This window comes from Pelophylax lessonae (genome assembly GCF_965119305.1).
Source record: "Pelophylax lessonae genome assembly, chromosome: 2".
Taxonomy (NCBI): Eukaryota; Metazoa; Chordata; class Amphibia; order Anura; family Ranidae; genus Pelophylax; species Pelophylax lessonae.
The window spans coordinates 408,585,666-408,602,448 of NC_138769.1; the positions used below are offsets into that span (position 1 = coordinate 408,585,666).

Here is a 16,783-nt window from a genome sequence, read left to right on the forward strand (position 1 = left end):
GCCCTTGGGACAACTGGTCATTCATTGAGAGAAGCCCCCAAGGGAAGTTTATGGCCACTAGGATGATTTTAAGATCCTTGCTCTTGATTTCTCGCAGGGACTGAGGAAGAAGCCTGAGACGAGGATGATGGTGGCCTTACCAAGGCCCTTGGACGCCTACGGCGTCTGCCAGAGGAACCCGAGAACATGCAACGAACCTCAGTATCCTCCTTTGGAGCCAAACCTGCTAAAGGAGCTGCATGTAGGACTGTGCAAACAGAACTGTCTTGAAGGTGGATACCACCAGACACAGAAACTGTATGCAAATCGGGAGAAAAAACTGTCTGTGTGACAGCAGACGGTGAATAACTGCCTGTGGTTCCTGAAATTTGTCTAGAGGAAGGACCACCCTGGTAAGAATTAAAATCATACCTAGGTAATTCAATTCCCTGAATATGGATAGGGGGAACTCTATCACCTGAACCTTTGCAAGATTTTGCGGATCTCCTTGACGCTCAAAGAAGTCCACAGGGCCGGAAACCAGTGAAGATATCCCCCCACCCCAAAAATGGGTGAGGGCAGACCTTCATACTGAAGGGGTCTTGTCTACGGGTCCGGAGAAGCTAGCTCTAGGCTTACCTGACCAAGGTTTCTTGGAACCTCCCGGGGAAGATTTGAAAGAACCATCTCCCTTATTCTCCGTCCCAGAAGTACAAAATAATTTTCTATGTCCCGAGATGGAGTCTCCTTCCCTTTCCTGAATTGTAGAAGGAAGGTACTCCCCCCGTGATACCCTTAATGATGTCATCAAGCCCCAAACAGGCAATCGCCTTGAGAGGGCAGATCAATGAGAGCTTTGTTAGAGGCTTGGTCTGTGGACCAATTCTTAGGCCATAGCACACGCCTAATCACCACCACTGAAACAAAGTTTGGACAGCACAGGAGCTGTATCCAAAGCTCCATCATAAATAAACTGCAGCCCATGGACCAACTAGTTCCCTAAATAAACATAAGCAGCAGGGACCTGCTCACTCCCAGGCCCTGGCGCAAAAGCTTGGCCCATTCAGTTAGGGTCTGAGACACCAAGGCTGAGGCAAAGACTGGCTGCAATGCCGAACCAACCATAGTAAACATGCTGCATGCCACAGCCTCCGCTTTTTTTTAAGCCAGGTTCTTAAAGGATGGAGATTCCTCTACTGGGATCATGGTTAAACAAAAAGAAAAATGTCAGTGCCTAATCTACAATCTACAAAAAATAGCAGCTTGCAAAACAGTGTGAACACCTGTGAAATTAATAAATAAAAGGTTGCAGCGCTAAACAATATTATGAAAAGTGTCTGAAAAATCAAGTCAATCATGGGGTCATGATTGCTTTACTCAACCTGGAAACAGGAGGGTCCACCGCTGGTAGAATATTCCACTTCTTTAAAAAGGGACTACTCAAACGGGTAACGTACAGCAAAACATTTGGGGAGCACAAACAGTAATTTTGGTTGCTACCATTCCTACAGGAAAACCTGTCAAAATCAGGCACATAAGGAAACACCTTTGGAGAGCAAGGGGACTTATGCGTACCAAACGACACAGCCACGTCTGTGGCTACATCAGCCGCATCCTCCATTTTTGAAGTCTCACGCACTGCAGTGCATCAATCAGCGCTTTTTCATTTGCTGCTGCTGCAACCATGGAGGAATCATCTTCACCATCAGATGTATCTGGGGGTTATTAAGCCCCACTGGACAGGCTGCGTCCATGGCGGCATCAGGCTCAGAATCAGATGAGACAGGCGGGGGATGCTTAGCCCCTGGGCCTTTGTCCACATGCCTCTTCCACCCGGGACACTAAGTCAGTGGTCATCAACTCCGGTCCTCAGGGCCCACTAACAGGCCAGATTTTAAGGGGAGATGCAGACTAGAGTACTGCAATCACTGAGCAGCAAATTATATCACCTGGGATGGATTTCAGTTATCTTGCAAACTTGGCCTGTTAGTGGGCCCTGAGGACCAGGGTTCAGGACCACTGCACTAAGTAATGCAGGACTAACGTCAGTGCAACCATGGGAAGCTGGGATTTCCGAGGGACCTGCCACCTCCATGAGGGGGTCAGTGGGGAGATGTGACCCTGAGGCTCCATGAGGAAAGGAAGAACTTGCAGTACAAAAACAATCTTTTTGGCACCACTAAAGGATCCCCCCAAGGGTCAGGGTACCTATCAGCAGAGAGAGAGATAACAGGAACCCCCAAAAACTCACCTGACCGACTGGAGGAGCGCTGAGAATTCAAACCCAGCATCATCATGGACGCTATCCTTGTTCACATGTCCTGGGCACAGGAACAGGAGGAGCTTCGGCATCTCCAAGAGGCCTCAGTCCTCCAGCATCCTTGTGACATCATCCGCTACACAGACATGGCCGCCAACCGGAGATCAGCTAGACTAAATGAAAATGGCCCCGTGACATTATTCAGGTACACAAACATGGCCGCCAACCAGAGACCAGCTAGACTAAGGGAAAATGGTCCCCATCAGCTACACTGAAGCATGCTGCCAGAACCTTTCCTGCACCCTCTACAACGCCCCCCCCCCCCAAAGGTAGGACGCACGTATAGGGAAGACTCTGCTGTGCACTCTGCACTGGCACCCCCCTGCACTATACCCACACTGCAACTGCAGGGCATGCACCTTGGGGGTCTCCTACACTGGGACCCCTCCAGACTACCAGGGCGGGACACACACTATCCAGGGACCCTTACAGAGTGGGGATAGCAGGGGAGACCCCAGGGGTCTCTGCTGAATTCTCTACCCTGGGACCCCCACCAGACTCTAGGTCCAGATAGGGGAAATGGGAGTGGGGGAAGCCCAGCTCAGTGAGGAATTTAAGGATGGGAGGAGGGAACCTGCAGGCAGGTCCGACCATCCCTGGAGATTACCCGCGTCCTCCCCAAAGAAAAGGGGGAGGGGGGGACTGTACTTACCCTTCCATGGTGCGGGTAATGCTCCAAACAGAACTCCTCACCACTGAAGTAGGGGAGCCGTCGGCCAAGGGACCGCTGCGATTCAGACCCAAGTCCGGTCATATGGGACCCTGCAAGACGTTTAACTTGCAGGCCAACCTCTGTCATGTCGCGGCCGACCTAGCTCGTATATGCGGTCTGCACACACTCACTGGCTGGGCTGGGGGGACCACTGAATCTAGATTATCCAGCCCGTCGCCCAGCCTGGCAGTTGATTGTAGATCTCCCGAGAGAAAAAACAAACAAAAAAGATGTAAGGAAGGAGAAAATTGCTATGACCAGAGATCCCAGCCGGGAGCCTAGGTCCTTACTCCCGACTAGACAGATTAAAACTGATTACCTAGAGCAGAGAAGGGGGTTATATACCAGCTGGGGGTGGCACATGGGCATAACCAGGAGTTTTTTGTTCTGCCTAGTCCTACTCCAGGAGGAGGCAATATAACCCAGTAGTTATGATTTATGGAGCGCTGTGTCCATCGATGAACGAAAGAGAAATATAATTTTAGTTTTACCTATGAATAGGACTGCTCTGGGCAATTCTTCTATTATGCCATATGTCGCAGATGAATGCAGTCCATCAAAATAATTTTGTAGCTAATTTGACCAGTTTTTACATTTTTGCACTACATTTTTACTTAAAATAGAGTAATATGGCCAACACTTTTTTGACCTTACTCTTCTGGGTCACAGGAGTGCACTTATTTCTGCACCTTATTTCTGTGACTCCGATTCAGCCGACACTGTTCTGCTCCAGTCTCTGAATGGATCCCAACAATGTCGGGATTCACCCAGATGCCTGGACCTGCAGCTGGCTCAGGTTCTCAGCGCACTGCTGAGAGCCTGAGCCAGCCTCTCCTGCTCCCTCCACAGCCCTGCGCTCCAGAGAGCTGGCGACTGACAGTCACATCTCTCATCTCAATGAAGACCGAGAACAGAGATCACATAACTTCTCGGTCTTAGAGCAAGCAGGGGACAGCTGCAGCATCGGTCATAGGTGACTTCACCTTTAACATTTCACTGATAATATCCTTCTTAACCAGCGAACATTCTTTTTGCTATTGCTTGCTGTAGGTTAGAAGTTATATATGAGCCATATGTTGTATGCTTTGTAGTCTGAAAGTCTTTTTCTATAGGAGAGGAGAAAGCACTAACATACAATGCTGGTCAGCCACTCTATTGCTCAACAAGCTTTCAGGGTGGTAAGATCAATTTTACAAGCAGAAAGGAGAAAAACAGATGAAGGGTTAGAGAGCAGATGCCTTACCTGAAAACCGGAGGGGCTTACTAGAATCACTTAATACTTTATTTTATAACAAGGCGAAAACACCTACAGGTATCTCCTACAGCATGGCATCCCATTTGGATGCAGTCATAGAAAGCTAAAGTTGGCTAAACACTAGTAGATTTTTGAATGAACAATTAGAATTAAAATTTCCAAACAACACTCTTACTACTGTATGTCTTGCTTAATTGTCAGAACGGTTAAAGCCTATTTTTTGCATACATGTCTCAAAAATACAAAAAAAGGTATGAGTTTTGTTTACAGCAAAAATAAATAAATAAAAAATGAAATACAGAAAGCATAAAAACGTGTCGTGCTCCAAAGCAACATGGTATCATCCTAAACAAACTAATAAAAAAGATAATAATAATCACCCAGTCTGATCTTGACTCCTGTTAGTCTTCGTCTGAGCAGTCCCATTCCAAGACTGTTCTACAGTTTTTAATAAACCTAAAAAAATAAAAAAGTAAGTACTAAACAATAAAATGCTAGTGGGTGTCATTTAGCGGTCTCATACTTTTGGTTATATGACAAGAAAAATTAGAAGAGAGTGTCCCAACTGATACCAAATCATCACTGGTCTTTATTACTGCATCTTGTACATCATGATTGGTGTTTGTACTCTTTCGGATTCTCTTTCTGGCTTTTATGTGATCAAGTTATTCACTCAACTGAACTGAACAGTTGTAGCAATATAGCTACAAGTAAACCCACAAAAATAAAATTGGTCTGCATATGCAGTAAAGCATGCTTGTTATACTCATTGTGGAACCTAAGGGGTTAATCCTCTGCACTGTGTAAAAAGGCTGTTTGATCCTGTATGCACAGAGGCTCCTCTTCTTCCACTGACTCCAGAACATGTCCGGATAAGACAGAGCCTTTGGAGTCAGTGCACACCGGAAATTACCTCTGCAAATCTTAATGATATTTCTTAGCCAAAGTGCACCCTGACACGGTTTTCAGTAATGACTAAAACAAAAAAAAAAAAAAAAAGGAGAGTATACTTACCTATTTTGCGCAATGATATTCCACAGAGAGGTGTCTTACCTCCTCTTCTGGAAGTGCCCCACCAGGGCTGCCTACTTCTCCCTTTTCTGGGTGCATCAATAACAAGTCGGATGCTCTGGGGGCACCTGTGCTCCCAAGTTGGGCTGTGTGCATCCGGAGACCCACATAGCTCAGGTAAGCCATGCCCCACTCCCTCTTTACATGAGTTTACCTGACAGCCTATGGCTCCAACTGCCCTCAGTGTCTCCTGTGAAACCAGGAAGTGAAAGGAGCGATGCTGTAGCTGGACAGCGCTGGATCGGTGTCAGGACTCAGGTGAGTGTTTAGGGATGGGGTTTTTTTTTTTAACCCTAATTCAGTGAATGCATGGGGGTAAAAAACAGTTGGACTTTGGAACTACTTTAAGGCAGAACATCAGTTAAATATAAAAACTATTAGACTTTAGTCCAGTCATACATTCATTAAAAAGAACTAATAAAAGTAAGTGTAGGCAGATATAAGAAGACACCCATTTAAAAGCAGCTAAGTAATAATTAAAAAATATAGAACGTATTTTAAAACTGTTCCTTAATCTATTTTTATAGGCTCTCTACCCCCTGTATATCAGAACTGACACTGGAGTGGAAGAGGCAGTATTGTAATCCAGCTACTTTACTTTTTCAGCTACACAAACTTTCTGAATTGGAGCAGAAATTAGAGAGATATGATCATTAGTGAGCTGCTTGCTGCTCTTGCACTATTACAAAGTAAATTTGCAAAGTATTAGCTTTAAGCCTGGTACACAGTACTAGTTTGTTTTCCGTTCAACCCAGCAGCGCTGAATGAAAAAAAAAATACCTGACGGCTCAGGAGGAGCCGCTGTATTAACTATGCGATGTTAGTACAGTGATGAAACAAATATAGCTCACATGGAAACCCATATAAAAGGTCTATTTTATTTAACAAATTTCTTAAAAATATATTAATAACAAGGCTTCCAAATGAGCCAGAACAAGGGGAACAACCCCTAGAAAGATACCCTCAAAACACAACACAGAACCAAAGTAATCATAAGTATCCAAAGTGAACTGCATAAACATATCATCCAGATACTCTTGTCCGGTTTGACTGTCAAACAGCATGTTTAGGATGTGGCATGCTCTAGAAAGCGATTACTACTCCCCTGCTGTTCTATTGTGTTCTGACAAGGGGGACCCCCCTGCCAGAACACTCCAGTCAGCAGACCTTTTTTGGTCAATGCCCCTTTGACGGACCGACTGCAGTACACACGGCCGATAGTCAGCTGATTTCTATTAACCGGCTGATGCTTGTCCCGTGTGTACTAGGCTTTATTGTAAAGAGTTGGTCGGGACCTGGACATGCTGTTTGTGGGGTGGCTGAACTATGCACATTTTTTAGCAAGAAAGACTGTTCACGGGTATATACAGTATATTAACTGTTTGCTTAGCTTTTTGCTTCCATTTGGATGGATTTTAAAATACTTCTTGTATAGTACATTTTTGTATTTTCTTTCTACAATCACCAGTATAGCAATAAATCTAGCGGTGATGAAGGGAGCTTGACTCCCGAAATACGTTAGCGGTCCTATCTACAGGGACATGTTCCATTTCACATGTGGTGGACTCTTGTAATGTGATTTTACTCTTCATGTCTGAGTATGTTTTTGGCATTTTATTAAAACATTTTTAAGGTGATCAGGGGTTTTGCGCCTCCTTTTCTTTCATATATAAAATGTTAATACATGGCCAAGTCAACATGTTTTACATGGATAGGCTTGTATGGCACCTTGACCTGGAAGGAAAGGTGTTTAGGTAGTTAGCAAGGGAGAACCAGGAAGATGTCAGCATTCTGATTACACCAAATTATAACAATTACCAAGCAGGTAACATATAAAGCTTAAAAAAAAGTCCCTAAGGGACTTTTATTACAGTTATGGCTGAACACAATTACAACTATTTCAGCAGGCATATTTGCATCTCATCTGGCTAATTTTTACCAGGTTCCTTAAAGCAGATTAAACCCACATCCAAAATGTAATATATTTCAGCTCACCAATCAATAGCTGTGGTGGCTGCATTAGTTTTCTTTTTTAGGCTTTTTCACTTCAGTTTTCTGCTAGTGATATGGCCAGTGCCACACCCCATTTATTAGAGTGCCCCACTATGGATGAAGCAGCACAGGGGAACATTTGGACAGCAGCATTGTCAGTCCGGGCGGGGGGGGGGGGGGGGGTGTTAAATGTACTAGCAGATTTAGATCCATTAGCAAACTAAAGCCACGCTCCAGCTTACATTTCATTTACAGCAACATTTTTTTTTCTTTCGGGATAAATGTTTTACATTAAAAAAAAAAAAAAGCTGATCATTGCAAGTACCCATGTCCATGGTAAATGTTTTTTTTTTTTTTTCAGCACTCTAAACAGCTACATTTGAAAAGAGCTTGTTCTGAGGAAAAACATACTAAGGCCCCTTTCCCACAGGCGGACCGTTCAGATCCGCCTGTCCGTTTTTTTGCTGGATCTGAACGGATGCCCCATGCATCTCTATGGGGCATCGGATGTCAGAAGAGACATGTCCGCTGACATCCGATCCGTCAAATCTGGACGGATGGAAACCCTATTTTCCATCCGTCCAGATGATCGGATGAGAACGGACAGACGGTCCGTTCTCATCCGATTCCCCCATGAAGAACAGCGGGGACCTGACAGCTCTGTCTCCGCACACAGCGCGGAGACAGAGCTGCCATCCGTCTGCTCAGCGGGGGTTCGGCAGATCGATCCCCCACTGAGAAAAACTGAGTCCACCGACGGACTCTACAGTGTGAAAGGGGCCTTACTGGCTTGATCACCAGATGAAAATAAAGAAAGCCCAACAAAGAAAACAAATGCAGCCATCATATCCAAGAATTGGTAAGCTGCAATATAATAAAACAATTGCTTTTGTGTTTAATGCTGCTTTAAATACAGTTAAAGTGGAAAGAGCCGGGGGGGCGTGGCCAATATGGAGACCTGAGCGGACGTACTTGCCGGAGCTCTGGTGAACTTTTATGCAAAACCTCCCCGATCGCATAGATCCTGCAGCTGCTGGACTCACCCCGGGTTTTCTTCCATGCGCCGCCGATCCGCCAGCCATACGGGGAGGGGTAAGAAACTTAAATTTCCGGCCGTTGTGGAGGGTCTTTCTCGGGCGCCCCGGGCCTCGTGGTGGGTCGGCCTCGCTCCTGCTCCAACATGGCGTCCCAAACTGACTCTAGGCCCTCGTCTCCCTCCCCGCAGCTCCGCCTGGAGGACGTGATGGCGGCTATTGCTACCTGCCAATCTACCTTAACCTCCAAAATAGAGGCAGTGCAGCTAGATGTGGGGCTTATCCGTCAGGACATGGACAAGCTGCGATCCCGCCTGTCCACTGCTGAGCAATGGTTGGGCCATACTGAGGACCAGGTCTTGGACCACACTGGGGCTATCCGTTCTCTCCAGACGGAAGTCCGGGCTCTGGAGTACAAAGCTGAGGATGCGGAGAATCGGAACAGGCTTAACAATCCCCCCGGATTGTGGGGTTGGCGGAGGGCACTAATCCTACGTTGTTTGTGGAGGAATTGTTTCGTTCTCTGCTGCCTGAAGCCCGCTTCTCCCCCTTCTACACTGTGGAGAGGGCTAATCGTGTTCCACCGAAACCGGGCCCTCCTGGGGCGTCCCCTCGTACACTGATCCTTCGCCTCCTAAACTTCAGAGACAGAGATGAGATGCTGCGAGCTGCTAGAGTCAAAGGGGCCCTTGCATATCAAAAACAATAAAATTGCTGATATTCCCGGATTATTCAGTTGAGACGCAGAAGCTCCGGAAGTCGTTTGATGCTGTTAAGGTGGCCCTGTGTACTAGGGGCATTAAGTACAGTGTGCTGTTTCCTGCTAGACTCCGGGTGCAAGACGGTGAGTCAGTGCGCTTCTTTGTTTCCCCGTCGGATGCCTTGGCCTGGATGGATACCCTGCCGCCACAACGCTGATTATCTGCCATTGTTCATCCCTGTATTTTTCCTATTTTTGCACATACCACAGCAGTGCCTGTCCGGCTCCTGCCTGCTGCCTGGCTGGGCTTTGGGTTGGAGCTGGCACGGTGGAATGTCACCCTTACAGAACTGTCGGTGAGGTCTGGTGTGTACTTATCTACTCATCCGACCGCTGCTCCCTCGGGAAGATCTCCGATGGTGGTCGCCCCTCCCGTTTGGGGATCCATGCTCACCATGGTTTGGGGTGGTGGAGCGGGGTGGGGGGTTGTTGATGCCTGTGTTCTTTTTGTCGGGGTCTTAATTTGTTTTTTCTTTTTTTGGTTAAGTTACTGTTTTGGGAGTGCTTTGTTGCTAAACATGTCGTGGGGTGGGGGGGGGGATGAAATTTTGCTGTATGTACTGCCTGTTTTTTTGGTGCCTGCCGTCCTCGGGGGGCCTGCGCAGCGGGGACTTTTTTTCCTTGCTGTGGGGGCTCCACGAGGTGGAGGCCATTCCTATTTTTCTGTTTCTATGGTCCTCTCATGACACTGTTAAAAATTATCTCGTGGAATGTCTGGGGACTCAATGCAGCTGTTAAGAGGTCGTTGGTGTTTAAGTTCCTACAGCAGCACAATCCCCACATTTGTATTCTCCAGGAGATGAACCTGCAGGGCTCCCGCCTCCAGGGTCTTCGGAGGCCCTGGGTGGGACCCCTTTATCATGCGTCTTATTCCTCATATGCTAAGGGAGTGTGTTGGTGCGTAAATCCCTCCCCTTTCATGCTCTTGATGTTAAAAACGGACCCCGGGGGTAGATTTGTAGTGATTCATGCTAAGATTTATGATATACCCATGGTTCTGGTGGGACTCTATCTGCCTCCTCCCGCCTCGGTCCAACTGCTCTACTCGCTCATGGAGACTCCTACAATTTGATACACCTCATATATTGCGGTTGGGGGATTTCAATCTGGTGCTGTGCCGGGGCCTGGATAGACTGCATGCCGCGGGGCGGGATTCTCCAGACCTCTCTCGCTGGGCTGATACTTTTGCCCTGACGGAGGTGTGGAGATTTCTCCATCCGACTCAAAGGGCCTTTACGTGTCACTCTGCCTCGTATCGGGCTTTGTCTCGTATTGATATGGCCTTTGCGTCTACGCCGCTTTTGCGTTTAGTCAAGGGGGCGGAGATCCTCTCCCGTGGTATTTCGGAACCATGCACCTGTCTGTGTGTCCTTGGAGGTCTCCCGTGCGGCGGGGCCGCGGCTCTGGCGTTTGTCTAGGTACTGGGCGCAGGATGACAGATTGCAGGCTCAGATGGCTGACATCATCTCTGCTCATTGGACTAGTAATGAGGGTGCTACAGCTCCTCCGGTGGTTTGGGACTCCTTTAAGGCTTGGATCAGGGGGGAATATATCTCACGCATTTCTCACATTCAGAGGCGGGCTGCTCTCCGGGAGCTGGAGGAGCGGGCGTCTGCTCTGGAGGAGGCCCATGTCTCGGACCCGTCCCAGGAGAAGCATGCGGCGCTGCAACAAGCCCTGCGTGCTCTCTCTATGTTTTGCATGGAAGTCACTAAAAAGGCTATGGTCCACTCTGTCCAGCAAGTGTTTGAGCATGGCGGCAAGAATGGCAGACTGTTGGCCTGGCTGGCTAGGGGTTGCTCCCTGACCACACCGGTGGGCTCTGTTCGGTTGGAGGGGGGAGATCTGGTTTCGTCCCCCGATCGGGTTAATGCCCGCTTCACGGAATATTATGAGGCTATCTACTCCTCTAGGGTTTCGTATTCGCGTTCTGCTCTCTCCGCTTACCTAGGATGGAGTTTCCTTCCCTGCGCTGGCTGAGTCTGCCAGACACCGCTTGGAAACTGCTATTTCCTTGAAAGAGGTCCAGGGGGGTATTGCTGGGCTGCAGAAGGGTAAGACGCCGGGGGCTGATGGGCTCCCTTGTGAGTTCTACTCTGCTCATGAGGAGATCCTGGCACCGCGCCTCTTCGATCTGCTGTCTGACTGCCTCCCTGGACTCTCTTCCTGCTTCGATGGAGGAAGCGGTTGTGGTCCTGATTCCCAAGCCTGGCAAGGACCCCCTGGATTGCGCATTGTATCGCCCCATCTCGTTACTGAACGTGGATGCCAAGATCTTTGCTAAGATTCTGGCCTCCCGGTTATCCACGGTTATCGAGGATCTCATCAATGTTGACCAAACTGGTTTTATGACATTAATATCTGCAGATTGTTTCTTAATTTATCCATTCCCCATGATAACGCGGGCATTGCCTCCTTGGATGCGGAAAAGGCGTTTAACTCGGTGGAGTGGGAATATCTCTGGCTTCAGTCCTAACTTTCTTCATGGCCTACAGCTGTTGTATAGGGCTCCCAGAGCACGAGTACGTACCAATGGGGACCTGTCGGACTCCTTCCCACTCCACCGGGCCACTCACCAGGGCTGCCCCTTGTCCCCTAGCCTTTTTGCTCTAGCTTTGGAACCTTTGGCTATTCTAATTCGGCGGCAGAAGGGGTGGGCGGTCTCCGGGTGGGCGCGGTGGAGGAAAAGATATCCCTATACGGATAATACCCTTCTTTATCTCCGGGATGCGGGTCCTTCCCCCAGGGCGCCGCTGACGATTTTCGATACTTTTGGGGAATTTTCTGGAATTCGTATTAATTGGTCTAAATCGGTGCTCTTCCCTATTGATGATGCAGCGATGCAGGCGGCCCATCAGACTCCCCTCCGTTGGGTGACTGAGTTTCGCTATTTGGGAGTTCAGGGGACTAAACCCCTTGTGGCCTTTGCGGACAAAAATTTGCTGCCCTTGCTTTTTGACCTTAGAACGCGCTGCGCCTCTTGGGCCGGCATGCCGCTTAATCTCCTGGGGAAGATTAACCTTCTGAAAATGATGATCTTACCCAAATTTACCTATATTTTTCGTAGTACCCCGTGCCGGGTATCGGTGCGTTTTTTCCAGGATTTGGAGAGGTGTGTGGGGTCTTTTCTCTGGGGTAGCTCCGTGCCGCGTCTTGCTAAATCTACGTTGTGGCTTCCAACTGCCCTGGGGGGCCTTGCCCTGCCTAATTTTCGGGTTTATTTTTGGGCGGCGGTTTTGGTGACCGTTCACTGGTGGTTTCAGGGGTCAACTATGAATGCAGCCACATGTCTTGAGGCTGCCTACTTAGGGTCCCTTGCGGATCTTCGCAATTTTGTGTACAGGGGTCCTCAGGCGTATGCCCATGTGCCCGGTCCCTCTCGAATGACCTGGCAAGTCTGGATTGCAGCCTGTCGCCAATTTGCCCAGCCTAACCAGTGGTCTCCCGCTCAGCCCCTGTGGGGGAACCCTTTCCTGCCTCATCTGCGTCTACTCCCAGACCCGCAGGCCTGGGCGAGATGCGGGGTGAAAACTCTGATGGATGTTATGCCGTTGGGTAGGCTTCTGTCATTCTCTCAGCTTAGGGACCAATTTAGGTTGCCTCTGTGGATGTGTTTTCGCTATTTTCAGTTGCGCCATGCTCTTAGGGCGCAGTTTCCAGCCTGATCCCATTGAAAAGCTTCTGGCCCCGGGGGATCTGCAGAAACCTCTGTCCTCCTTGTATGCTTCCCTTTTGGGAACGGAGTCTCCTAGAGTTGAGCGACTTTGGACTATGTGGCAATCGGATCTCCCCTTCCTAGAGCGGGAGGATTGGGAGGAGTGCTTGGAGTCGGGTCCCAAACTGGTGATTCCGTCCCGGGATAAGTTGATTCAAGTAAAATTCCTTCACAGAGTATATTACACCCCGGTGAGGTTGCACCGCATATATCCTGAGCGGGATCCTACGTGTCCTCGCTGCCATGCCCACCCAGGTTCTTATATTCACATGTTCTGGGAATGCCCGGTGATAGCTAGCTACTGGAGGGAGGTCTTTGATGTTATCAATAACCGGTTGGGACTTGCTATCCAGGTCTCCCCTGCGTTGGCATTGCTGGGTATTCATGATGATGACCAACGCTCGCATCACTCTAAGCTGTTGCTTTCGTACCTTCTTTATTATGCTAAGAAAGATATACTTCTTCGGTGGTCCTCCGCCTCACCTCCGGCTGTGTCGTCCTGGCTCAAGCTGGTCGACGCGGACCTGCCTATGTACAAATTGACCTATATGAATAGGGGTTATTCTTGGAAATATGATAAAGTGTGGGCGCCCTGGACTGCTGAATAAGCCGAGTCTTTCTGCCCCCCCCCCCGTTTTTTCTCATGATTTTCTTACCTGTTTTTCCTTTTCTGTCCCCCCCCCCTCTCTCTCTTTTCCCCTTTCTTTCTCCCTCTGAAGCTGGTGGTACGGGATTACTTGGTGCATTCATGTTTACTTGTGTTGTGTCATGCGATGCTATGCTGCTCACTTTGTTGGATTGTCCTTAACCCTCACGATGTGTTGATTACTGGGTATTATTTTTTTGTATTGTTATGTCTTGCACAATAAAGCACTCCTTGTTTGTTAAAAAAAAAAAGTGGAAAGAGCCATTTTTCGTCTTGAGTATGCCTGGGCATCTAAACATATCCACTTAAAGCGGAACTTTACCCACTTGATAAAAATAATGTTCTTTAGCAAGGATCATACACTCCACATTTTTAGGCTACCATTATTAGTGAATGCTGTTGCCTCCGGCATTGCCCCGGTTTCTTCTTCCTGGAGGCTGCCATTTTTCCTGAAGCCCAGAGCCCCTGAACAGAAATAAATCATAAAGCAGAACTAAACCCATCAATTTGATAGTTTCAAAAAACAGTTACATTCCTGGAATTCTGGGATTGCTAGCTGTCACATTTGCTTGTGAATTCAACCAAACTGTGAAACCATAAGATGGCTGGTGTCATAACTGATCACATGTGCAACACCATACAGTTGCAAATCAAACAAAAGCAGCTTCCTTGGCTGTAAAGCATAGGACTATTTCATTCTGCTTTAAGGCTGTCAGCAGATCGGCTTCTACAAATTCGGCAGTGCCTAAAAATGGAGAGCAACTGAGCATGTGCAGAACAGGGTGACCGTGTATTACTGGATTTTAAACAGTTTAGATGCTTATTTTGAATGCGTTATATAGCTATACCTGCAAAATGGGCCAGCCTCAAGTGATCTAGCAGGACCTAATTTCTGACCAAAGTTCAACTTTAACTTGTGCGCTGTGAACTACCACGCTGCATTTTGAGTTGATAAATTCCCTTTGCACTACATTAATCATTTATATAAAAAAATATAGTTAAGATTTTTTATTTTTTTTTTGCACTGTTGCTTTTGTGTCAGATGTTGGTTACATATATTACAAATATAACCCTGTTGTCAAAACAGTTGTTGATTGGCAAATACGCATCCAATCACATTCTAATTTAAACTTTCAAATGTTCATTTTCCTATTCATGAAAAGATTCAATTGCAGACTTTTAGCTAAGGATCCATAATGAAAAAACAGACTCAGGAGAGCATAGACACATGGTTATTTTATATACCGTGCCACCTGAATTTCAAGTAGTAATGGTTATGCTAAATAATTCAACTATGTAAGATTCATAAGGGAAGTTTTTTTATTTCTATTTCTTGGACACAAACACAAACTGCTAGGTTATGTATTATAAGCTGTGAAAATTACCATATATTTCCATAAATAAGTCAACCCAATTCATAAGCAAAAGCTGATACTTCCTAACATTTCAGATGACACCTAGTGGCTAAAATACAGAATACCATTTAAAAACAAAAGCTAAACCATAAGGGCTTGTTTACTAAAGAAATAGAGCATTTGTCCCTACGTGTGTATGTATGTATGTCGGGTAGTTTAGTGAATTAGGTGAAGCAGTTTTTAAATAAACATCCAATCTTGATTAAGTATAAGGCCCCTTTCACACGGGTGTTCCGTATATCACCCCATCTGTTTGCGGGTGATATACGGACATAATGCATGTCAATGGGATTGCGGATGTCAGCGGATGACTATCCGCTGACATACGATTTGCGTCCTTTCAGTTCTGTTCCGTTTTTTGGAACGGAACAGAACCCTATTTTTCTTCCGTTTAAAAAAATGGAAAGGATGCAAAATCGGATGTCAGCTGTGTCATCTGCTGACATCCGCAATCACATAGACCTACATTATGTCCGTATATTATCCGCAAACGGATGACATGCGGACATACGGAACAGAACCCTATTTTTCTTCCGTTTAAAAAAATGGAAAGGATGCAAAATCGGATGTCAGCTGTGTCATCCGCTGACATCCGCAATCACATAGACATACATTATGTCCGTATATCATCCGCAAACGGATGATATGCGGACATACGGACCGGATGACACAAGTGTCATCCGCGTCCGTAAAAAAAAAAAAAGTGCCGCAGCGGACTAAATAAACTGAGCGGCCGTGTGAAAGAAGCCTAAATCCTATTTTTTTTTCCAATTGATAAACAAAAGGCCACAACATTTGGCCAAGAGGAAGCAATTCAACAGTTAGAGCAGTAGTTTGTGGAAGGGTCATTACAGTTATCCAATAAAAACTTGAGATTACAGTCACTTTGCAACATCAAAACAGAATCATGAGAAAACAAGCATTCCATGAAGTAAGCAAACAGTAACTCTGTTAAATGGATGAATAACAAATATTGAATGTATGAAGGGCGATGTTCAGTTACCCAATTTCCAAGGGGGGTAGGAGGTCTTAATTAGAACTGATATGCGCAGTAAGTACAAGAAATGAGACATTAATTGGGGAATCATTAGCAAGCAGTCTGGTTATGTACCACTGGGTATCGCAAAATAATTTTTCTATCCACTGCAGAGTATCAGCTGGCAAAGTTTGTATACAGTGGGGGTCAAAAGTTTGTATTAATGTGCATTAAGAAGCCAAGGAAAGATGGAAAAATCTCCAAAAGGCATCAAATTACAGATTAGACATTCTTACAATATGTCAAAAGTTAGATTTTATTTCCATCATTTACACTTTCAAAATAACAGAAAACAAAAAATGGCGTCTGCAAAAGTTTGGGCACCCTGCAGAGTTAATATCTTGTACTCCCTCCTTTAGCAAGTATCACAGCTTGTAAACACTTTTTTGTAGCAAGCCAAGAGTCTTTCAATTCTCGTTTGAGGTATCTTTACCCATTCTTCCTTACAAAAGTCTTCCAGTTCTTTGAGATTTCTGGTCTGTCTGTCACGCACTACTCTTAAGGTCTATCCATAGATTTTCCATTATGTTGAGGTCAGGAGATTGTGAAGGCCATGGCAAAACCTTCAGTTTACGCCTCTTGATGTAATCCCCCGTGGATTTCGAGGTGCGTTTAGGATCATTATCCATTTGTAGAAGTCATCCTCTCTTTAACTTCAGCTTTTTCACAGATGGCATCAAGTTACCATCCAAAATTTGCTGAAATTTTATTGAATCAATTTTTCCTTCTACTCGTGCCACTGGCTGCAATACAACCCCAAAGCATGATTGATCCACTCCCATGCTTAACAGTTGGACAGAGGTTCTTTTCATAAAATTTTGTGCCCCTTCTTCTCCAAACGTACCTTT

At 46.5% G+C, this 16,783-nt stretch overlaps 1 protein-coding gene across 1 annotated transcript in view; it reads right to left on the minus strand.

The window, feature by feature from the left end:
- ATP2A3 (ATPase sarcoplasmic/endoplasmic reticulum Ca2+ transporting 3) overlaps nt 1–16,783 on the minus strand; it is a 409,528-nt gene that overhangs the window by 4,846 nt on the left and 387,899 nt on the right. The window contains exon 21 of the mRNA XM_082244776.1: nt 4,647–4,722. Within this exon, the coding sequence (XP_082100902.1) occupies nt 4,647–4,722 (76 nt within the window). The remainder of the gene's footprint in view (nt 1–4,646; nt 4,723–16,783) is intronic.